Genomic DNA, 24,456 nt, shown 5'->3' on the forward strand with positions numbered 1-24,456 from the left:
CAGGAAAGGTTGACTCATCACAACGCCTTATTCTATCCAGACGCAGTCAGTGGAGTGGCTTTTCTCATGCAGAGGGCCAAGCTGAGGAGTTTTCTATGGAAACGCGATGGCTGTCTGCCAGACTCTCAGTGATCAGACAGTTTTTGTGTACTGTAAGTAGAACATTGTGTGCTGCTGTGTTTATACGGAACAGCTGTATCCATACTGACTATGGACGACTCAGGAAAAGACCACTAACACAGATATTCTGAGCGTTCTAAAACTTCAATGTCTGTTGTAGTTTTTCTGCGACCAACAAGACAAAACACAACTTGCACCAATGCTGTTGTGTCGTAATGGAATTCTAAAAGTGGACCAAAGGGTATTTGTGCGCTGCTACAGTGACATACCAGTTTATTAGGTACATACATACACTCTAATACAATCCACATTTTGTATCTTTCTGAAAGTTTTTTTAAAACTGTGTCAGAGAACCGTCTGTCATTTGGAGGATGGAGGAAATCAAATGACCACAAAGAGACTCAAAATGACAACAAAGAGACAAAATGACAACAAAGAGACACAAAATGACCACAAAGACACACAAAATGACAACAAAGAGACAAAATGACCACAAAGAGACACAAAATGACCACAAAGAGACACAAAATGACAACAAAGAGACACAAAATGACTACAAAGAGACTCAAAATGACAACAAAGGGACACAAAATGACCACAAAGAGACTCAAAACGACAACAAAGAGACACAAAATGACTACAAAGAGACTCAAACTGACAACAAAGAGACACAAAATGATCACAAAGAGACTCAAAATGACAACAAAGAGACAAAATGACAACAAAGAGACACAAAATGACCACAAAGAGACACAAAATGACAACAAAGAGACAAAATGACTACAAAGAGACTCAAAATGACAACAAAGGGACACAAAATGACCACAAAGAGACACAAAATGACTACAAAGAGACTCAAACTGACAACAAAGAGACACAAAATGATCACAAAGAGACTCAAAATGACAACAAAGAGACAAAATGACAACAAAGAGACACAAAATGACCACAAAGAGACACAAAATGACAACAAAGAGACACAAAATGACTACAAAGAGACTCAAAATGACAACAAAGAGACACAAAATGACCACAAACAGACTCAAAATGACAACAAAGAGACACAAAATGACCAGAAAGAGACACAAAATGACAACAAAGAGACTCAAAACGACTACAAAGTGGCACAAAAATGGCACTGAAAGATGCAAAACGACCACATAGAGACGTAAAATAGCCACAAAGAGACATAGAACAACTGCTAAGAGATGCACAACAAGACAATTACAAAATGATATGTAACCACGTACCTATCAGCTGTATGCTGGAGCCACTTTAAAGATGGCTGAGTAGTACCTGCTGTCTTCTGACGTTTGCACATTTCAAACAGAAGACACACGTTTTATATTGTGATATTTACTGGAAATGGCAGACAACATAACCAACAGCAAGTAGGAAAGTTTCAGGTGATCTCCCTCCAGCCAGCTGCCGCCTTATTTCGTTTTTTTTTTTTATTGGATAGTTAACTCCTCATTTCCCTTCACGATTTAGCCATTCCTCCACCATTGTGGGCTTTAAAGAGAGCAACAGTAATGAATAGAAACAGGACGTCCGACAGAAGTTCAGCGCTGCGTCGCTTGTGGCCAGTTAGGACGCGGCCTCATGGAAATCATGTGCAAAAATAGATATTCGAATAGTCAGAACCTTTTTATGGCAAATTTCGACAGCCCTATGATGCGGGGAGGGGCCCATAGAGAATGCCTCACAGGGTCCAGAATGTTGTGCTACGCCCCTGAGAACTTATTTTAAAGAGACACAAAGAGACAAAATGACAACAAAGACACATAAAACAACTCAGAGATGGACGACTATAAAGAGACACAAGACGACTGACAAAAAGATACAAAACGAGCACAGAGAGACACAAAGAGACAAACAAACAACGTAGCTGCATCGTGTGTCTTTTTCAGTCTCGTGGGGGCCTTTTACATGTCCCATTGTCTCGTAATTTGACCATGCACACTTGCTGCAGCTCCACTTGCCCTCCATAACGGTTGTTTAGAAGACCGGTTTAGTGCTGTTGCAGTCGTCGTAATTCGGATGACACACTCATCCGTCCACATTTACTCACACTCACAATGATGTGTCTCTGTTTGTGTTTCCAGCTGCTATAGTGCACTTTCAATCAAAACTGTTATTGTTGGTCCTAATGGTGTTTTATCTGCTGTCATTCATCTTGCAGTGGAAACCTGATGCTTGGGACTTTGTTAGGACTTCCAGACTGAACCACAGATGGTCATTCAGGTTCACACACTGAACCTGAATGATACAGGCATTTATTACAGAACTGGTTTTCTTGGAAACCTCCTCTTGAAATGGAAACTTGTGCATTAAATATATAGCCTCCAAAAGGCTGGATTCTCATATATTTAGCTGTTGCCTAACTTAGCCTACATCTTGATGTTTTGGATTTCTCTTGCTTTTCTCATTTTATATGAACACATTGTATTAATCAAGTATTGCTTAAAAGTCCATGTTAAGTGACACGAGCGTGGATACCAGCAGGGAAATCAACATGTACATTTTGTAGCTTTGCAATATGGCTTGAAGCCTGTGTTTCTCTTTCAGGTCTCGTGCAGCCCCGGCGTGCGGGTCCGCTCGAGCGCAAACGGACGCGCAACCAAACGTTCGTCGTTAAATCCCCCGCAACGTTCCCGTCCGGCGCTCGTGCAAGCACACGACCAATAAGTGAGAAGTTTATCTGAATGAATCTCACCTCGTTCACGTCTCTGCAGCCGCTTCAGTCCGCCGGGGGAGACAAGTCCTGAGTCAGCAGCCCTCTCTCTCTCTCTGTGAGATGCGCCCTATAGATCCCTCCTAGTTTCATGCAGACTAAGGCAACAAGTGTCTGCCCATTTAGCCTATCTGACAATAACATCTGGGGTATGATAGTTGCAGCCTGTAAAAGACTTTAAACTGAAGACAGAAAACAGATTCTACTGTTGAAGATGATGCATTTTCTGTTATCTATACTGCAGAACGCCATCAGAAACTCTAGACCACCCTCCAGGATTCTACAGTCTCTAAACTCCTGGTTGTTCACCCCTGGGACAGCATTTCCTGTGTGCTGAATTCCTCCATTCCTCATTCCTTCCTATCTGCTGCAGCTGCAGCTGAGAGGGGGGGAGGCTGCAATCTATATTTCCAGACCTAAATTAAGACTAATGTTCCACTTAAGGTTTGATTTGGAGAGATGCAGGGAAATGTGATTATAGGGAGTATAAAGGACACATTGAGAGAGAAAGTTGGGAACAGAAACATGCAGTTAAAGAGATGAAATGCATGAGAGGGGGAATCCCTGGGCCTCGAGGGTGTGTGTGTTTCAGGATACAACGGGTTTATCCTTTGATAATAAATCACTCACATAGACTCCAAAAGTAATCTCCATAATCCCAGATCAACTACAGATGCAACGCCACTGATCCTGCTTCTTGGCGGATGAAAAGACTAAATGTTGTTTGCTGTGGATTGAACATTATTAAAAATGGACGAATGACAAACGCCTTGTTTGTTAGACTTTCTACTGCTCGGCTTCATAGATGCTTCTGATGATGACCCTCTATCATCCAACCTAGAGGACAACATGCTGAAGTTATGGACCAAAAGGCCAAGCAAATGAAACAGGCAGGTTGTTTTTCTTTCTTTTTTTATCTGTGGAATTTCTTAGTCTAATCTAAACAGGCAATTTTTTCATGATGTTGTCTTTTAAGGCAATGACTCCCAACCTGGCTTGCGGCCCTTAAAGGGAATAGTTTAGAGGAAATACACGTATTTGTTTTCTTGAAATCAAACATTGGTAACACTCTTGTCTGGTAATATAAGCCTCCAGTTTAGCATAAAGAGTAGAAACAGCTCCTGTTTGTCATCACACTTTGTTTTATTCTACCGATCAAAGTTGAACTCCACGCAAGATGCTAAGATGCTAAGATGCTAAGGTGCAAATGTGAATTTGCCACTGTTATTTTTGCTCTGAATTAGTGAGTTTTTGAGGTGCTGTTTCTTTTCTTTATTTAAACCTTTGGACAGAGTCAGGCTAGCAGTTTTGGCCTGTTTCCAGTCTTTGTGCAAAGCTAAGCTAACTGCTGCTACTTATAGCTGCCAGCTATAGCTTTATATTTAGCATAACGTACCATCTTCTCGTCTTAGTCTTGGAAAGAAAACGAGCAAGGGTAGAATTGAGGAATAAAAAACCCTAAATATACACACATATACACATCCATTGACCCCATGTTGCAGTTGTTTGCAGTCCTGTCAGAGAACAAGAGGAGGATGAGGCAGAATGTGTGCACACGTGTAACATGAGCACAGCTGTTGAACATTACTGCCTTCGGGTCCCGAGGGTTGAGGTCTCACAGGCTGTTCTGCAGTTATATCAGGAGAACATTCCTCTGGTTTTCTGGCTGATGTAAACTAAGAGACTCGTCTGAAACCACCTGATGCTATCTTTCTGTAAACATTTGCTATCTGTTGTCTTTGGGAATCAGACGCTCATTTCCCAGCGGAGCTCATAAGTCAGCTGTCTCTCTATGTCTGTCTGACCCCAGTAGTCCTCCTCTTCCAGGTTGGGTTTTATTTGGAACATTTATCTCTCTGTTTGGTATCTATTTTATGAGCTCCAGCAGCATCACATAAACTTCTTCCTCTCTCTGACCTCGGAGTAAGTGAAAAGTCCCACGTCCATTGACAGATATTTGTGCTTCCTTGTGAGGTTTTGTTGGGGGGCAAAAACGATTCGTTTTGCTCCCCAACAAAACCTCACCCCGATTTTTCCCTAAAAAAAACAAATGTTTGTGGTTGACATGATTATGGGGCATTGCATTCAAAGTTGGAAACCAGCGCTGGGTTCAAAACATTCTTGTGGTTCAGCTCAGGAAAAAAAACAAAGACGATGGCCAGTTGGTATAAGCAAGAACACTGCAGCGGTTCAGAATCCGACAAATCTGACGTTCACATCACGAGCAGACGAGAGAATGGAAGTGAGAATAATTCAAAAACTAAAAAGAATTAAAAAAAATCTAAATATAGTCTTAAAAAGTGCTAACTACTATTGTGGAGCTTGAAGTGTCGAGTTTAATAGATATATTTTTAATTCTTGAGCACCACAGGGTTTACTGGAGTTAAAATTTTATTTTTGACATATCTTTAAAAGTATAAAAGTGATAGAACAGTTTATTTTTGCACACTTTGTTACATATTAGCATGAAAAAAAAGCATTTTACTCTTGATTAATAAGCCCGTCTATTATGTGTTTCATTGTTGTGTTTTTATACTTTATCAATGATGGATTCCCCATTTGTAAATGAAGTATTATATATTTTACAAACCAATTATTCAGGAGTTGTAGATGATTAATAAGATAATTTATAAAGTGTTAGTAAATGATGAATAACTTATTTAGTTGTACATTATTGATGCATTTATATATATAATGGTTAGGGACTATGTTAATATATGCTTTATAAACGCATGTTAATACTGCAATTCATGATTAATTCATGATTTATTAAGGTAGTTACTACTCGTTAGCCCTTTTACACGTAAAGCCCTTTTGTGTAAATATAACAGTTTTTATATGACTGTTGTGTTATTTACCCAAACTGGTTGCAATGTGTTATCATCTACTCAAGCTCTCTATTAACTCACATGTCATATTTTGTGACTGATATGTTGACTCACAATGAATTTATGAAAAAAAGCTCAAACTTTAGCTTGTTGTGTCGAACACCGGGTCAGAATAACCGATTGTCTTGCGTTTGATCGGTGACCCAGAAAGATGCCAGCTTGACACAACACGGTGAGATGCCGGCTCTAACTTTATTGCATAATTGTTCCATTTGGGTCAGCAAAATGTGCCACTAAAAAGACTACGAGTACTGAGACACTCAGCAGAAAGTGCTCTATTTAGTACCATTTATGAACACTGATGAAAAGCAACGTGTGTGTTGCTTCTTACTGACGCGGCTAAACACCGCATACTCTCTGTGAGGTGAACGGATGTCGCTGGTTCCAGAGTTAAATGTCAAACCGCACTCTAATACACATTCTCACTCTCACACACACACCACCACCAGGACCACCTGACAGGACATGTCAACACTCACAACTACACGCACACGCAACTCATTCTGCCTCTCGCACTCTTTCTCACACACATGCCCACCCCTCAGCCCTCATTCCACAGCGACACAGGAAGTCAAAGGGTGACCCACTTCTACCAGCAGCTTTATTTTGTTTGGTCGCTGCACAGACGTCACGACAGTGTGCATCGGAAATACACTGCATGTAGACAAGAGCAGCAACATTTACCTCTGGCCTCAATGATTTACATGAATCTAGAAATAGCAATCTAATGCACATTATTCTAATACTCGTCTACAATAATGATTCATTCTGATTAATTAGGTGCGAAATTGATCTCTTAAACAGCAGGAGCTTATTCATTAAGTTGAACAAACAAATGAGATTGACTACAAAAAACATCAGCGGCAAACCAGCTGCCTGACAGCAGATCAGTATGAACTAGAATCAATTCATTAAAACGCTTAAATGTTGGTCAGTTTCATAACCTTAACCGCCAGCTTGGTTCACGAGAGCGATAACAGACATCATGTACTATATTAGATCAGATTTAACTCAGCAAAGCTCATATGTTCTCTATTATAAGTAATTTATCACTATTTACAGAATCAAAACACACTTAAATCATGTTTCACTGCTTTCAAAATCCCAAATCTGCCTGCAGGAATGAAGATTTCTTATATTTATCTCACGATATTTAAAAGTTTTAAAAAGCTCTCACAACATATGTCATTGTAAGATTTAAGTTAAAGTAATTCAAAACAAAACCACAAAACTAGTTTTATATTTTTAAAACACAGTTATTAATAACTGACCCTAGCATTTAGTTTAAAGTAATGTCAACTTTCCTGCTTTGATACACATAGGAAAATGCAGCGTACTGACTTCGGAGTCCTACACATTCAACAATGGTCTACATATGTTTCGGCTAAATAATGACTCAGCAGTATGTCTATAAACAATATACACAACTGTTTGACTTTTAGTCTCCCTCACATGTCTGACTCTCTTTTATTAAAGGTCCGGTTATTCTTTAACATGCGGTGTCATCAGACTGTCCATTGAAACTCTGCTCTCACTTACAGGCCTAATTATCTTTCCCCCAATCTCACGAGGACAAATTACTGTACAATTATTGTCCTTAGTAAGCAAAGTAAATCAAATGCTGATTTGGAGTAAATATAGCAACATAACACCAGAACAGAATCATCACCCAGCACTGCGGTAACCATCAGCTCCAACGAGCGCTTTAGCGAGTTTTGGAATTCCAGCCCAAAACTTTACTGCTTTGGTTCACTCTCAGCGCTCTTATTAACCGTGTTCGAAGCAGCAGCCGGCAGCTGGTGGTTAGCTGGAGAACATAGTGGAACATTTAGCAGCTAAGGAGGCAGATATTTCCCTCAGTAGCTGGTGGAGACGGAAAGAGGATGATTATCGGATTTACATTCATCAAGTGGTCAGAAAAATGACTTAATATAAATGTTAATATAGCTCAGCGTCTGTTGGAGGCAACTGTTTGCTAAGACGCTAAGACGATGTGCTTTCAGCTTGTTCTGCTGTCCCTAAGTGACTAACAACTGAATCAAGCAAAAGAAATCATGGAATTTGTTATTTTTTCTTGTCAAAACTGCACAAACACTCCACATAATCTATCAGAGATGCTTGCTTCTACAATCAGAATAGAATAAACGATCAGTCAGGTTGCTTGTGATGTAAACACACTAATTCCTTTCGATACACGACTGATTTTTCAGATGGATTTATTGCTGAATGTAGTCTGCAGCTCTTTGAGGGTCAGATACCCTGTTTTACAGGGCTCCACAGGCATGGAGGAAGACCTGCACATGGCACCAGCCATAGGCCAGGCCGCATAGTTGCCACAAGCAGCTGCATCAGGTACCTCCACCTGTTGGCTATCAGAGGATACCAGAGTTAGAGTGGGAGCGGTAGGAGGCCGTGGAGCAGAGGAGGTTGGGCACATCTGGGAAGGAAGCTGAAGAGGGAGAATGAGAAGAGGAGGGCTCGGATCGTCATCTGAAACCTCCTCCTCTTCTACGTTAGCAAACCTTTCATCTTCATTGGCTTCTTCGTCTTCCTTTCCGATGCCAAAGCCGGAGTCTGGGCTCTGCGGCTCCCTCTTCAAGCTCTCGTAGGTGTCGAGGGAAGGGTGGAGGCAGAGGTGAAGGTTGAGGCTATCATCCTGATAGGTGAAGTAAGCAGGATTGGGGTCAGTTCGTGCCGAGCTGCTGGAGGAGCTGGACATGAAGTAGCCCATGTTGGAGAAGCAGGATGAAGAGGAGGAGGAGGAATTGTCAACAACCCTGCTGGTGTCTGAGCCGGCCGAGGGGTCGCTCCTGAAGTGAAGCAGGGCGCTGGTGGAGCTGGAGGAGGGAGAGGTGGAGGGGACCTCGTCCCACATTTCGCATATCTCAACCGGGGAGATGCTGTCGCATGGCTGGGCTGTGAAGAATGACTCGGAAGCTGACAGAGGATTCAGCCATTTCTAAGTAAAAGGAAAGAGAGAGTTGGAGTAGAAAACACAGCTTTTGTAGTCAAAAAAGTTTCAGAAAGTTTTCTTTGTGTGTGAGTTCCCAGTCTTGACAAAGTTTCTCTAAGCCCCAAAATATATTATACTGTTTTCACAGGACAATTAGTACTCATGCAGATGAATAGGGATCCTTGTTTTACCATAATTTGAAAAAAAAGGAAATTTTACATAAAATTCTCATATATTAGACAATAAATAAAATAAAAGTAGTTGGAAATCACGTAACTCCAGTACTTAGTTACTTAAAGGCAACTTAAACGTGATTTCAAGTCACTTAAGAATTTACACTTGATGCTAATTTATCCTTTTACTTCGCTACATTTTAAAGGGAAATATTGTATTTTGTTAACCCACTAAATTAGTTTGACAGTTTATAGTGAGGTATTACTGCTTTCACATAACAAAATAATGTCAGTACTCTTTCCACCACTGGAGCGTTTTTATAGGGTTGTACTTGTATAGTGTAGCCATGAAATTGGTCCCAGCATAGAAGGGAGACATTAGAATCTAAAAATCTTTCCGGCGACCCAGGTGTCCCAACAGCCACAGCCTATTGTATTAATTGTGGTGAATACCTGAAGACTTCTGATGTGGCTGTGAATCACAGTGAATTGAGCGGTGTAGTTCTTGTGAGCAGACTAAAAAGCCAACAACTAATCAATTAAATCAATGTCGTCAAACGAATGTTGAAGGATAAATTACAGAAAAGCCCAACAAGTTTCTTCAAATTTAAGAAGAAATCCAAATGACAAAGTGACCTGTGTGTGTAAATAGTTTAAGCGATTTCTGGGTAAAGGCGTCAGTCAGTGAAGCGCATCTGTCAAAATGCTCTATGTGGTAAGGACATAGTGGTAAAAAAGGATTTAGAAGAAGAAGAAAGAAGAAAGAAGAAAGATTTATTTATTTAAAGATTTATTTTTACCTTTAAATTTCCTCCGTGTACAGAGTGGAGAGTGTGGAAATATTCAGAAGGGTTTGGTACTGGCTTCCCTTTGAGGAGCCTGAAATGGCAAAAAAGGGAGCCATTAGATAAGACATGGTGCATGCCAACACACAGAGACAGACACACACAAGCCAACATTATACTCACCCTCTGCTCGCACAACTCCAGTAGAGGACAAGCGTTACAATGAGGAGACCCAAGCTGAACATCACTCCCCGCGTTACCAGTAAATGCTGACCCAGGAACCACCCTGGAACAGAGAGCTGACATTACAATGTGCAAAAAGGCATGTTAACAGGGCTCAGATCATTGAGGAACATGGGATTATATAGTTGCATGTCATCAGCATATAGTTACTTTTGACGCAACATAATAAGTTAAAAAACACTTTTTAAGAAGTAGGTGATGATGGGACATTGGAACATTTGAGGCTCTGAACCACCGCTCCAGGATCGACAGCATTGACTTGTGCAACATTGGCTTAAATGGTAGTGAATTGAGAAGGTGGCAGGAGAGGAGCATGACTGTGATTATTGGAATATTTGCCTTAATAGTTATATTTTGTTGTGAAAGAAGGCTGTTAGGGTACAACACCAGACCCCTAGTAGCGCCTACAAGGAAGCAACCACATAACTCTGTTTGTCGGCGCTTGGTGTTGACCCTGAACCAGAATGGATGACTACATTTCCCAGCAGGTCTGGGATCAGTTTGGGACCCAGGAGAGCAGATATCTTCCTCGTTAAAATGACAGCTGTAAGCCTGTGAGCTGTTTTAGTTGTCATTCAAAGAACATGGAAATGCAAAATGTTGTTACCTTGATCCTGTGATGTTGTCACCATGTCTGTCGCACCCAACCAGGATGTTGTTGGACTCCAGTTGCTCCAGTGACTGTTGGGAACTTTGGGTTTGACTCTCACCCTGACCTGGCAGTGCCCCTTTAGTTTCCAAGCAGGTATGCTGAGCTCTTGTTCTAGTGTGGACAGATTGCTGGCCTCCTGATAACGGGACAATTCGGTGCAATATTAAAATTGGGCTGTATCCCAACAAACAGAATTGATTTTTCAAAGGGATTTAAATCACGAGCAACATCAGTTCTGTTGCGAAAATACATATGAGCGTGCAACATAAAGAACAAACTATAGTGGAAATGAAATACCTGCAAAACCAGAGGCGTTCCCATCAGCCTCAGCTGTACTTTGTGTTTAGTGCTAATTAGCAAATGTTTGCACGCTAACATGCTAAATTAAAACGGTGGGCATGGTAAACACTGCTAAACATCAGTGTGTTAGCATTGGCATTGTGAGTATGTTAGCATGATGGCATCAGCATCTAGCTTGCAGCACCTGTGCCTCACATAGCTGCGGCCATGGCTCTAGGGTCTTGATCTTCTTTTATGCACATGATTTACTATTATGCTTAAATAGCACGTTACCAAAAAGAGTGGAGTAAATATAAGTTGTATTTTTTATAAAATGCCCATTCATGCATGCATGTGCACTTACGTTCCATGACTTGTTGTTCTGTTTGATCTGAACTTGGAAGTCAAAGGATGAGAGGTAGCCAGAGGAAGGAGCGCCTAAGCTCCATGATATCCTCGTCTCGTTGACAGTGCTGCTGACATTGGGGACACCTGGAGGATGCATTTTGACTGTAAACACAGACACACACACACACACATATAGAAAAGCATGCAATCAATTAATTCCTGATGTTTAAAAAGGTTGGCAAATTATTTTGTGTAACACTTGAAAAATCACCAAAAGTTGGTCATAATGTGTTTCAGACGGCCTCCTGAACACGTTATTGTGGTGGAGACTTTTTTTTGTGTTAATTTTTCTGGCATTCTTTCGTAATGAATGAGAAATAATGTCAAATAATTTTTAGAACCAGATTTGTGAATTACTTTACAGGAGCAACTAAAAAGGTCAGAAGTAAGAGCCGCCTACTGTGTTTGTATGGTGAATAGTTTGTGAGGTTCTCCACCATCGTCCCGTTACACTCCACTCGTAGGTAGGGCATGTCTCTCGCAGTGTTGAACAGCTGGAGGGACCCATAATAAAATCAATTACAGGGAAGACATGAAATCATATGAATCATTTAGCTTTGCAGCGAGATTGTTGATGATTCTCAAGGATTTATTCTTTATTTCAGTGTAACATCTTTTCTACAATGGCTGATCGTTGAGTGACTCAACAGGGCAAAATAGAGACGTCAGTTAGATGTTTACATTTTCTTATGGATGTTAGTGACTTACTTCCTTCTCAAAGACAAAACTGCAGCCTGAAGGAGCGTTTCGGTGTTGTTTCAGCTTGCAGCTTCGACTAAGTGAGAAAATGGACAGAAATCACCATGAACTGCTGCAAAATCGGACCAACTGACGGAGCTATCCCGTTACCATCTTTCTATCTCCAAAGCCCGACATGAAATAAATACATCTCTAACATCTTACATAATCGTTGCCTTATGTGTCTCGTAGTTCTTGGTGATCCAGGTTGTCTTCATACCAAAGACCCAGCAGTCCACACCAGGAGCCACGGCAGAGCTGTCCCACGTGCAGCTGACATTGTTGACGAAGTCATTCACGCAGGAGAGTCCTTGAGTGGCTGAGACACAACAGGAGAAGAGAGATTAGGACGGTGCCACTTTATCAGTGCCGCTGGACTCGTCCTTCATGCGGGACATTCCAATAAACCAGCGGTCTCTTTTAACTTTTCGGTTAAAGTGTATTCAGTAAAATTCACTTTTGAGGAATGATAAATGGTCATGTTTCAGTTGATCGACTGTAATTCATAAATGTATGAATTATGAATTATGCAGTATCGTTACGACTTGAAGAAAAGAGACTTTGCTTCAAATATGTCAAATTGTCAAATGTCAAATTCACAAAAAAGAAATCAATGTAAAATACGTTGTGTTATTTTCTATCCCTTGTGCTGGAAGGACGGTAACATAGAGACAGAGACAGTTTCAGGTGAGACTCGGTTATACCTTGCACACCTTTGTGAGAGTGTGCTGCGTGCACTGAAAACAGACCCACTAGGACGTATAAGGACACCAGGATCTCCATGGCCATGACCACAATGTAACTGTGAACAGAGGAGATCAGTACATAATGTGCATTAGAATGAGAATCTGAATCAATACTGTTAAATACATTCACATATTTGGTAGAAAAAAGCGGCGCTTTGGAATATGTATCTCGTAATTGTACCTCTTTCTCTTTCTTTATAACCTCATTATTATTTGAAGCTATTGTCCTTATTGATGTTAATAAAGCATATTGAATTGAAACTGGGCGGATTGAGAACAGTTACCCAAACAAGTGTCTACCTCTGTGATTATTTCTTTATTTTGTAGAGAAACTCATTTCTGAATAGACAAATCGTCATCGGCAGAGCGGTGTACAGTTCTGAGAGTGAGAAAACAAGATCCCCACTGAGCAGAATACTCATCCTGAGCAGGCGGCAACAAGCAGTTATAAGTGAAACTTGACTGAGAGCACTGGCCCCGTATTATATAATGTTAACAGTGTGCTATAAAGAACGAGTTTCTGATCGGTCATACTGATAATCATTCAGACGTTTCTTTTTAAAGTCAACCGTCGTGACTGTGTTTTTCCGTCAAAGCCTGAAGTGAGCATGACCGTAAGTGACTTTATGGAAAGTGCAGATGTGTCACCGTGTATGATATAATAACATAATGTACAGGGGGAACAAAAAACACCTGTTCCTGATAACAAACAGCAGGTCAGGAAAGTGACATAATATCATCAAACAGTAAGAGCCAGAGTGTAAAGGCGCTGTGAAAAAAAATGAAAGTAGTTGAATATATAGACTCAAGTTGTTACAACTTGCACAATATTCTCGTATAATTTTCGACAGCAACAGTGAGAAGAAGGTGATACAGTACCTGATGAGCCTCGGTCAGTACGGGTAGCAGGGGGTCCCTGGGAGGAAACACATTGCAGTCTCCTCTGCTGGACTGACGAGTTCAGAAGACTTCCTTCTCTTCTGTCTCTTTCTGTCCCTCTGTCTGTCTACTCACACATCACCATCTCAATCTCCCTCCCTCCCTCCCTCTCTCTCTCTCTCTCTCTCTCTCTCTCTCTCTCTCTCTCTCTCTCTCTCTCTCTCTTTCTGTCACTCATCCCTCCGTCTCCTCATTCTCGCCCCTCTGTCTTCTTTAAAGTGCCCAGTGACATTTTCCACTTGTAACCACATAGCCTGTGTCAGGGGGCTTACAGGAAGCCTCATGAAGCTGTGTGTGATGGTGTGAGAGGACGGGTGGTGGGGGAGGAGAGGGTGGTGGGGGAGGAGAGGGTGGTGGGGGAGGAGGGGGTGGTGGGAGGGGGGGGGGGTACTGCAGAGCAGAGCAGGCTACCTGGACGCCGTTAAGATAATAATTGCACCGAAAACAAGAAATACAAAGCACGCCACATCCTGTTTCAATCACAACGTAAAGTGGCTTTGTACAAAAGGGAAACTCGCACGTTGTCCTATGAAGTGGTTGATGTCAGTGAAACTCAGCTTAAACTGAAGATTCAGAGGATTAAAGTGGCTAAAGCTACCAGATTTAGAACCGTGGGGGTTATTTAAATTGCAAACACACACACACACACACACACATTCAGGAGTTGTACGGCGTCAAAACCACTGCTTGTTACAGCCGCAACCACTGCAGACGCATACGAACACTTCTCATGTGCTTCTATAGCGGCAAAGAGGAAAGTCAAAGCAGCAGCCTGCTCTTCGCTCAAAGGTCACTGAACATTTCATTTCATTTCATTTCATTTGTTAGTTTGCTCATCTGTCGCAATCTGTTAATGAAACTTCTGGTCTCAAATGTAAGACACCTGTCCATGAGAGGGGAACTAATATGTAAAAAATATATATATTTTATTTGATCCCTTTTCTTGTGAGAGTTGCTGTTGAGAAAAAAAAAGGTTGAATAGTTGCGTGAGTGCACCATTTGTTATGTTTACCATCATTTTTGCCAATAGTGATTCCACTACTAGTGTGAGAATGATTGAACCGTTAGCATATCAAGTTTGAAGTCAGGGTGGGGTTGATGAATAAGGGGGTATCATGCTTAGGTATCTTAGTGTCTTATACGTAAACTCTCTAATAAAGTGGTGCAGGATACTACTGCTTTATCCGCACATCTGATTGGTTATCTACTTTGGATGCAAATTGTTTTCCAACTCAAAGGGAGCGTCCAAACCACAAATGAATATGCCCGGTGAGGATTTTTCACGACATCTCATGTCAAATATAAAGTTCAGCTCCCTCTCCCACCCCGATGACTTTCGTACAGTCTCTAATTATCAGCAGCGTGCTTTGTGCATCACGCAAGGGCCTCCGCCATGCAACAATATATGATATAAGACTAATGCGAGCTGCCTGGAGATTTTAAATAACAAAAAGTATTTGTGCGAATGAATGTCAGTCAAACTAAATATGGACAATAAAGTCATGTTGCAGATGGAGATTGAAGAAAAGGGGGGGATGGTGAAACGGAGAAACGTTTGTAAGAGTGTAACAGTGAGAAAGGCGCAGAATAGCTAAGATCAATGTCAGTATCTACAAGTGCTCATGTCAGCCTTAAAGTTCAATGAAGGGCCATTGTGCAACGCTCATCCACGCTGTACGTATAGCCATACAAACCACACAGCATTCACGCATACAACAACAACAACTGTTGCAACACATTGTGTTTGAACTCAGAAGGCGGCAGCCGCCTTGTTTGGGTGCCTGAGTGGGTTTCAGGCCTGCAGTGGGCCAGAGGTTGATCAGATGCACTCACTTAGGTGTCAGCATCAGCTCGCAGCGGTAACAGGAGAGACACCGGCAGCGGAGGGCTGGAGCGTGCAGAGAAGGGGCAACAGGAAGAAAGAAGTAAGCGTGCATCTCTCGCCGAAAGGTCAGACTCAGCCGAGCCTGAGTCGGGAAGCTGCTGAGATGGCCAGAGCGGTGTTTGTGCTCAAATGCAAGAAGTAAACACTCTCCATCAACAGACCACAAAGATGGGGGGGGGGGGGGTGTTGGGTGGTTGTGAGGGTGAGAAGGTGAGAAAAATAACAAGGGAGGACACATTCATATTGAAAAACATATAAAGTCTCTAAAAGAAAAGGTGATACTCTTACATTTTACAGAGGTAGTTCATATGTTGCTGATTTAAAAACACTATATCTGCTTCGTCTATTTAACAGTTTGACTCACAGCGGAGAAGTCAAAACACTTTCGTATGTTCGATTCCTGCAAGTGAGGGCCAGAGTTGACAAAGCTCTATATCCTGTGAGGCTGTACTTGTGGTTGCACAGTGGTGCTTTGAGATACATGTTAATGTTTAACATGCTCACAGTGACATGCCAATGTTCATCAGGTATAATGTTTCACAAAACACTAGTAGGCCTGCAGTTGAGGCTGATGGGAGGGAAGGCCTAATTATAGTTTTGCAACTATTGAGTCATAAACTAAGAATTAAGCTTATGATTCTGATGACATAACGGCAAAAGATGTAGAATTATCCCATTATCATTATGTAAGAGTGAGAAGGGCTTTGTCTCCTAATATTAAACAGGGATGAATGTAATACAGTGTAGAAACACACCGTAACCGGCAAATTGAGAATATGCATATATATGCTTTTCTCCCCCAATACCTCTTAAAAGAGCATCTGAACTGACGTGTGAACTGCTTTCCACTGATTCAGCCATGACATTAGCTTCATGTGAGTAACAGATGAGTTTAATCTCTCCATGTAGATCAGTGCTGACCTAAATTATCACTTTACGGTGTGTTGTTGAGTCACCGCGTCGACGTCAACCGTTCCTCTCAACCTGCTTGTCTCTGTGTAGTGAAGAAGCGATCAGACTCCTGCTACAGATACTTATCTTCTGGGTCTGTCTTGGTAGGAGAGGCAGCAACTTGTGACAAAAGGCAAGTTTCAGTGGTTTTTGTTAAAACCACCTCCATCCTGCTTCCTTTACACATCACACAGAGAGACAAGTAACCCCTTCAGCTGCTGCTAGCACGTAGCGGTTTAGCTACTTTAGTTTTAGTCCGAGGTAGAGACTTCTTTGTGTTTTATGTTCCCTAAATGTTAAACAACACTTGTCAATATCTCATCTTGAGGTCAAAAACAATGAAAGTTTGATTTTCCTTAACACTTTTTACATTATATCTGAATAAATGCACACACACAATATAACCGATTACAGTTTAGCTAAGCCTAAATCAAAGGTTTATCACGGATAGCTTTTGTCAAACCAATAATCTTTCTCGTGGTGTTTCACCTCTAACATAACCCTCCTCTTGTTTGTTTATTGTTAAGCAACCAACATGTATGTTACTATAGTTTTACTTTATTATATGTAACCCAAAGTGTGAATCACAAGGGACCAGTGTGTGATGTGGTCTCCACGACCTCACTTTGCGTTGCTCCTTTTCTTCATTTCCGTCAGCGTCTTCTCGAGCTTCTGGTTCATGATGTTCCTCTCCGTCCACTGGACTGCAGGACGAGCCACAGAAACGAATGTTAGGAACAGTGAAAGATGAAATGCAGCACATCGGAAACAAACAAGACCAGAAAATAGAGAGGGGCAGGAGGAATAAACGCTCTACCGACCCATTTCATCCGTCTGGTGGCCGTACCAGAGGTGGGGGTCGGCAGGCCAGGCGGATGGAGGGTGGCTGACGTAGGAGTCTTAAAGAAGCACCTAGAGACAGAGGGTTCAGTGGGTGAATTAAAGGGGAAAGTGAAGAAAACAAGTGCGAAAAGGGAAATAAATTGTTCAACCATACAGGTGAATCTATGAGTCTGTCCGATAGCCTACTTTGATCTAAATGCTAACGTCAGCATGCTAACATGCTCAATATGTCAAAGTTAGCATGCTGATGTTTAAGCAGGTTTCACTTTTGACCATTTTTACTGTAGTTTGACATGTTGGCATTTGCAAGTCAGATCTAAACCCAAAGTTAGGCTGATGGGAGGGTCGATGTTTTGCACTTCAAAAAGTATTGGACAAAATTCATATTTTGAGATGATAGTGCTAAAAAAATGGTTTAACAACCCCAAACATGAGTGTTTGTAACAGTTAATTAAGGTCACAAATTGAAGATATAGTACGAGACGTCGGTTCAGCCACTTAAGGTACATGTGTGTCATGTGGGATATCTATGTTGCAATGTTAGGATGTCTTGTGTTTTATTAGCCAACACAGTTTTTAATGTGAGACTAGTTTAACGTTTGCTGAACAGTTATGAGATAGCGTTCAATGCCTACTTGTAGAGTAACAACTACTCAGTAGTATCAGTTATATAGCAGGACCTATCTAAAGCTTGCTAACATTAGCCACCATAAGCTAGTGGGCATACCAGACCAAGTGATCTATAGCAACAAAACCTCTGTGTATTTCATTGAGAATGTTTTTGGGGGGATTTTTGGATAATTCAACTGTTTATTTGTAGGAGGAATGTGTTATTTCTACTTTTAGAAGTCAACCTTTTCTTGATTTAGCCAAACTACACCGTGCCACACCTGGCGTACAGTAAGTCAGCTGGTCACACGGTGCACATGGCAACATTCACAGCTGAATAATTCAGCAGGATGATGCAGATCATGTTTCAAACTTCTCAGGATTCCCTTGATTTACTATCAATGTCGCCCATGTGGCCACTGCCTGTAAAGTAATGTTTATGCGTTAGTGTAACACAACATATGGGCAGCAGAGTATTGAACAATAACTGGTTAATGTCACAGAAGCTGTCCTTCCTATTGAAGACATGTTGTTAAACCCAATAACACGCATGGTTATCTGCATATTAAAGGAGGCCTTTGACATAATTAAAACATACAAATAATGTACAGACCTGGAAATATGTTGGTGCGAAGACAGTGGCCCAAGCTGTGATACGAACAGGCTGATCCAGGATCAGCATAGTGAGGCAGCGACAGGGACGGCACCCGAGGGCTTTCTACTGCCCTCACCTACGAGACAGCATGTTCAGAGGAAATCATAACTAGAACAACAACACATTAACACGCCGCAGCCAGAAAAAAAGAGAGAAAAACAATTTCCTCACCTGTGTCTTTGCTGGTTTTTGGCCAACTGAGCTCATACTGAGATAATGAACCGCAGGAGTGGTGAGTCAAAACAAAAGGTGTTAAATTTCTTAAGAATGTCATGCAAGACACCCGAGAACATTACGTCAGGTTACACCTCTGGACAAGAAAAACAAAACTGACATTTTAAGAGAAATTATCAGCTAAAACCTTGTGTGCAAAAAAACCCTGTAAACTGCACATTTTGCACAATTATTATGGTGTTATTTGCTATTCAGAGCCATAGACTTACTGGTTTGATGACAATGGCGAGCGCAGGAATCCAGGACACATTTGGAGGAATGGTTTGTCAGATGATGTGCAGGCTTGAATTGGTTAAACCTCTTTAACCGCATACTTTCAAGTCCCCAAGTCTTCTTTTGATACCAGTGAAAACAGAAAAGCCAAGGGTTTGAAAATACGCACTCTCCATCATAAGACATATGTGAGGTGGACTGCACGCTAATGAATTTATTATATCATTCGTTTAATTCATTCATTATATGTTATTTATCAGTTTTTCGAGACCACCCCAAACTCAAAAAACAAAACCATTTTTCGTTTCTTTTATTGAACTTTATTTCACAATTTTATGCCATTTATCGTGTTCTTTGTTATAATACCACACACAAATGTCAACTGGCTAAAACAATATAAAACATAACTTCCACAATTTGTCATTATTTATATTATGTACATGCACTCATACATTTAGAGGCAAAAAAAACTCTCAGGCCTTCGCTTTCTCTCAAGTGCACTTCCACCCGTCTGCTGGTTGAGAGGCCATTCCAATGAGGATCCTTCAGCTTCTGTTTACCACATGGACTTCAAGATGTAATAGCGCTTTGGTTCATACAGGTTTGTGTTCCTTGTTGTGAGCATTGTGGGAGAAACTAACCGAAGCGATGGTATGCTATTTATAACCAATCAAGAGGCGAAACGAACACATACAGCAACAAGTTGTTGGTACTTTTACAATGCCACGTCTCATCTCATCCTGCAGCAGTTTGGGAAGCAGAGGACAAACTAGAGTTCAGTGTGTGTGTGTGTGAAGTTCGACACCGTGTCTGACAAATAAGTTTCAGTCCCAGGTGGATTCACCAAAAAAGAGAATCTGAAAACTAATGTCTTCTTAAGCTCCGCTGCAATAAAAGATCGTTTTAACTCCTCGGTGGAAGAAACGCCCGGACACACTTTCCTCCGGTCACTCGTCCCATTCTGCGAGGTGGACAGAGCATCACTTCCTGCCAACATAATAACTGCCAGAGTTTAGCTTACAACCAATATACAAGTGCCGGGATCGTCTTCGACCTAAATTTAATGGATTCTTCTGATGCTTTTCAGAGAACTCCGAGATGTGAGGGATGTGTGGCAGCAACGAAACAAGGGGATCAGCAGCACAACGGGAGGAGTGACCTCCGCTGTGCATCCGACTGCTTAATCTCACTTCATGCCGCTAATCATGAACTATCTACAATACTTCTGGGTTTGATAAAGAAAAACAAAAAAAAATGGAAGTTTAAAGAATAAAGAAAATCCTCTGCCACAGGCTGAACTACACACAGAGTGGTTTGGACACTGTATTTCTACAGCTCTGTTGAGAAGACCACTATGACTTACGGTATTAATGGAGGCGTGAATGAGCATCAGCTACGCATTCAAAAATGCAGAAATATTTCTTGAAGATCTAATTGGGATCTTACTGAACTTTTGTCGTTTTAGAAAAAGAAAGGAAGAAAAGAGAAACAGGCTCTCTTGCCACCTGCGTAATAGTTTGACAATAAATGTGGATTCTTATTGGAGTGGTCCGTCAGGTGCTGTTCGTAACCTCCATCGGCCGAGGCTGCTCCGGCGGGATCGGGCCCAGCGCTCCGCTCTATGTGGGGGCAAACTTCTTGGCCTGTGCTCTTACCCGCTTCTCATAATCCATCCTGTTCTGACTGAAACACAAAGACGGAGACATTTAGAGCCACGCTGATGCTACTCACACGCTCATCTAGAGGTAGTGTTTCATAACGGGTAACATATCAGCGCGCAAAGTACTGAAGGAACAGGAAACTTGAGTTTCTCCTTTGCTTAAAGGAAAAATTAACACAATTTGTGATTATGCAGCAAAGGCTCACTGAAATATTCACATTACAAATGTCAAAAACAACTTTCATTGAGGCTTGAGTTGTAGGCTATTGGGTGAGTTAGGTCATCACAGCGGTTACCAGTAAATTGTGTAAGCTTCTGCTTGTGCGGGGTCTTGAATGTTGGGCTCGTTCAGCAGCTCCTGGATTCCCAACAGGATCTGAAAACAGGCAACAACCTTGAGGTCAGACGGTTTCTTCACAGCAGCTGCTGCTCCTGGTTCTACAGCCACGCGGCCATGTTCATGTTACAGAGACCGTTACAGTCACAGTGTCATGACCGTAGAGAATAAGATCATCTGTGCAGATGTATATTAAGTTTGTAGCTGGATTATATCTGCACCATTTAACCATCTGTCTGTAGGTAGGTGACTGTACAGTGTGCGGCCTCATTAGGCGTTAAAATGTGTGAGAATCAGAGGTTTTGTATTTATCTGTGGACACAGTTGTTGCTGAACGCATTTTTAACATTTAATTTCTGTTACTCAGATTTTATTTAAGTAATGGTAATTTTTTTTAAATGACTGAAACGTTGTCTTAACATTTCTTTACAGGTTTCTATGTATTTCAACTGATCTATGAAGGATTCTATTGTATTTAATCTAAATTAGATCACGATCAAAGTCTTGGCTAATTTCCTGTATGAATATAAACGTTAAATATGAAGTTTTACTGGTGTTATCAGGTTTAAATAATATGAAGCAGACATAATCGTTTATGTTTTTATGCTACGATTCATTGTATTTTAAACTTTCTAAAGGCCCAGTTATTTACTGAAGACTGAACACACATTTAACTCTGCGTGTATACGCCTATTCATTTCCCTTCTATTTCTAAATGAATACTGAAATTTGAGCACGGAGGAAGCCAGAGAAGAGGAAGATAGTGATCATCAACCACACACAACCCGAGGTCTGACGAGAGCAGTTCAGTGTACTGTGTAATACATTGTGTAATAATACATAGTGAAATAGATGCTGTAATTGCCCACGCAATAGACTCCGTTCAATCACTGCAGAGTACAATGAATCAATAATCTGAAGGTAAACGGCCACAAATTGCATACGGCCCGACCGACCAACTCCACTGCTGACACGAGCGACTGTTGAGCGTTCAGACCTGTTTGATGGTGATGGCGGGCCTCCAGTCCTTGTCCTCCTCCAGGATGGACAGACAAACGGTGCCGGATGGGTAAACATTTGGGTGGAATATCGGTGGCTCAAACTTGCCTGAGCGGAAGTCACGAGAAGAGAGAGGGAGACTTGATCAACATCTGATCTGCATATCTTACACCGTAGTAACAGGGATATTACAATGAATAAAGCTTTCATTAAAGGTTCTCTGTATGATATTCAGAGCATTAGTATATCAGCAAACGACTTGCTTTCTAAAGATATAGTGGAGTAATGTCTACCTGAGCAGAGAATGAAGTCGCTCTCTATTTGTAAAAATAGATTTCCTCATTCACAAAAATAGAGACTGTATATTTAAACACTGTCATCTTTTGCTCATTGCTTACACAAGGTGGTGTGCCGACTAAACCGGGTGATAAAGACTTTGTTTTCTGAGCCTCTCCTCTGTTGTGTTGAATAGACAGCTGGATGTAAATGTCTGACCTTTATTAACCGTGAATGAAACGATGAACCAGGTGTGCAGTGACACTCACATTTTGGTGGTGAGGAGGGGTAGTCATCTTTGAACAGCATTCTGAGTTTATAGAGTCCTCCCTCCCACAAGGTCTAATGAAAGAAGAAGGAAAGAATTGATCTGTAGATACGAAAGCATATGAAACAACTGCAAAGCACTAAGCAAAAGTAAAGATACCATGTGTTATTTCAGTGGTATATTTCTATGTTGATATCGGGTAGATCTAAACAGGATCTAGGCAGTAAGCCGACCTGATCTGGTGATAAATGCACCACACAGATATTAAAGAACTGGTTGTAGTGCGTGTTGTTTAACACGAAGTATTACATCCTAACTCCTAACGTATAGAAAGAGTTTACTGCTGGTCCACTTCCACGTGTAGCTAACTTACTCCTTTCTTCCCTGGAATCGCACACTCCCAGTTCATCAGATTCATGGTTCCATCGGGATTCTTAGTGGGCACAGCAACAAAACCCTGTGTGGTGTGCAAGACACACATCAGTTACACGTCGTGTAGGTTGCACTCGTGAACGTCAGGAGATAAACGTTGCTATTGAATGAGGGATCAACGTGTTGCTGCTTACAAACGGGTGGTCTTTCCTCCAGGCTTTGCGCTCCTGAGACAGTCTGCTAAGAGCGATGCCAGACATTGCTGCTCATCAACGCCTCCCTGTGGAAAAACAACCCCCCCAAAAAACAGATTAATTATTCAATTAAAATGTGCCCACGTACTAGTATTGTAGCCCTAAATTGCTTCTTCCGAGAATAGCAGGTACACGTTGGCAATTTACGATATCGTCGAAATGTATTCACGTAGTTTATGGGACTCCTAGATATTACGAGGTAATTAAATCTGGAGATTGTACGTTAATTCCATATAAGGGCAAAGATCTACAACACTAACAAACGACGAACGGCTTAATTTCAACGGAACTTACCTCTTGTTTAATTTAACGTTAAACACTAAAATGACGTGGGTTTGAGAACGTTAGCGTAACTAGCTAACGTTACTGCTGCGTTAACGGCGGCCGAAAAAAAAAAAACACACCCTTCGACGTTCAAAAACAAACCTAGTGGGCCAGTTAGGACGTAAAGGACCAAACCGAAAGAAACTTAGATGTTACCAACATTCCCCCAAACAACCTCATCGACATATATTGGTGTTATTTTTGACAATTTACCACAGATGTGTAAAACAATGTGACTCGCGACACCGTTTCGACAGCTAGCCTATCGCAAGAAAGGACCCCAATTTGTTTATTTCCTCAGGACCTTCAGGCAGTTTTCGGGATAGCCGAGTGACACACGTCAGAGACGAGCGGCCATCTTTGTTGTGGCATTCGATGCATGCTGGGAAGTTCACTCCTTTGAACGATTCGATCATTTTGAGTCATGCCGCCCGCTCCTAAACGAATCACCTTTCACTCCCCATTTTTTATTTGTGTATCATTTGTTTCACGTCAACCTGTCTTGTATTCATAATAGTTGGGTCGTATGCATTATGGTTGTGCACTATTAAATGTTATTTAAAAGAGCAATATACAACATTTAGGGCATTAATATGTCAGCAAACAACTATTTATAATATACTAGTGGAATAATGTTCATCTGAGCAGAAACTGAAGTCACTCTCATTTGATCGTGCACCTGGTTTCTACGTTTTAATAGAGGATGAAGCCCAGAATTGTCCTAAACACAGCAATATAAGAAAATACAGGCAGAGGTTGACAGTGTGATGATAGAGAGGGATTATTTTTGCATTTTTTCTATACATTGTTCTGTTTTGGGAAAATCCAACTCATTCTACCTCCGAGCTGACTATAGTGTGTCTGTGGGTGAGGGGGGAAAGCCAAATATACACTGATGAGCTTCTGTCAGTCACAGAA

The 24,456-nt window shown here is 41.4% G+C and overlaps 2 protein-coding genes across 4 annotated transcripts; both read right to left on the minus strand.

Annotated features, from left to right (window-relative positions):
- Window positions 1-6,313: 6,313 nt before the first annotated feature.
- On the minus strand, window positions 6,314-12,765 carry il2rb (interleukin 2 receptor, beta). Its single transcript, XM_076080078.1, has 9 exons — window positions 12,678-12,765; window positions 12,139-12,283; window positions 11,944-12,010; window positions 11,636-11,729; window positions 11,192-11,337; window positions 10,504-10,684; window positions 9,837-9,939; window positions 9,669-9,747; window positions 6,314-8,701 (listed from the first exon to the last, which is right to left on the minus strand). The coding sequence occupies exons 1-9, from the start codon at window positions 12,760-12,762 to the stop codon at window positions 7,949-7,951; spliced, it is 1,653 nt and encodes a 550-aa protein (XP_075936193.1). The 5' UTR covers window positions 12,763-12,765; the 3' UTR covers window positions 6,314-7,948.
- A 6,578-nt stretch (window positions 12,766-19,343) lies between these two features.
- On the minus strand, window positions 19,344-23,889 carry LOC142943155 (SUMO-conjugating enzyme UBC9-like). Of its 3 annotated transcripts, none has more exons than XM_076084930.1 (7): window positions 23,752-23,889; window positions 23,155-23,240; window positions 22,962-23,045; window positions 22,590-22,662; window positions 22,043-22,152; window positions 21,005-21,084; window positions 19,344-20,731 (listed from the first exon to the last, which is right to left on the minus strand). In XM_076084930.1, the coding sequence occupies exons 2-7, from the start codon at window positions 23,218-23,220 to the stop codon at window positions 20,668-20,670; spliced, it is 477 nt and encodes a 158-aa protein (XP_075941045.1). In that variant the 5' UTR covers window positions 23,221-23,240; window positions 23,752-23,889; the 3' UTR covers window positions 19,344-20,667. The 3 variants fall into 3 exon arrangements, with proteins under 3 accessions (XP_075941045.1, XP_075941046.1, XP_075941044.1); XM_076084931.1 differs by having other exon boundaries at window positions 23,843-23,861; XM_076084929.1 differs by having other exon boundaries at window positions 23,509-23,832.
- Between the last annotated feature and the right edge of the window lie 567 nt (window positions 23,890-24,456).

Source organism: Anarhichas minor, unplaced genomic scaffold (genome assembly GCF_050575085.1).
Source record: "Anarhichas minor isolate MPS153535 unplaced genomic scaffold, ASM5057508v1 ptg000007l, whole genome shotgun sequence".
Lineage (NCBI taxonomy): Eukaryota > Metazoa > Chordata > Actinopteri > Perciformes > Anarhichadidae > Anarhichas > Anarhichas minor.

What these genes read in the sequence shown, in the direction of transcription:
- il2rb (XM_076080078.1), bottom strand. Translation starts at nt 12,762, where the DNA reads ATGGCCATGGAGATCCTGGTGTCCTTATACGTCCTAGTGGGTCTGTTT. An exon ending in AGAACAACAAGTCATGGAAC is followed by an intron (nt 10,685 to 11,191) that starts GTAAGTGCACAT and finishes TCCCGTTATCAG; the next exon opens with GAGGCCAGCAATCTGTCCAC. An exon ending in TACACGGAGGAAATTTAAAG is followed by an intron (nt 8,702 to 9,668) that starts GTAAAAATAAAT and finishes CCTTTTACTTAG; the next exon opens with AAATGGCTGAATCCTCTGTC.
- LOC142943155 (XM_076084930.1), bottom strand. Translation starts at nt 23,220, where the DNA reads ATGTCTGGCATCGCTCTTAGCAGACTGTCTCAGGAGCGCAAAGCCTGG. An exon ending in GGAGGAAAGACCACCCGTTT is followed by an intron (nt 23,046 to 23,154) that starts GTAAGCAGCAAC and finishes CACACCACACAG; the next exon opens with GGTTTTGTTGCTGTGCCCAC. An exon ending in GAAGCTTACACAATTTACTG is followed by an intron (nt 20,732 to 21,004) that starts GTAACCGCTGTG and finishes TTTGTGTTTCAG; the next exon opens with TCAGAACAGGATGGATTATG.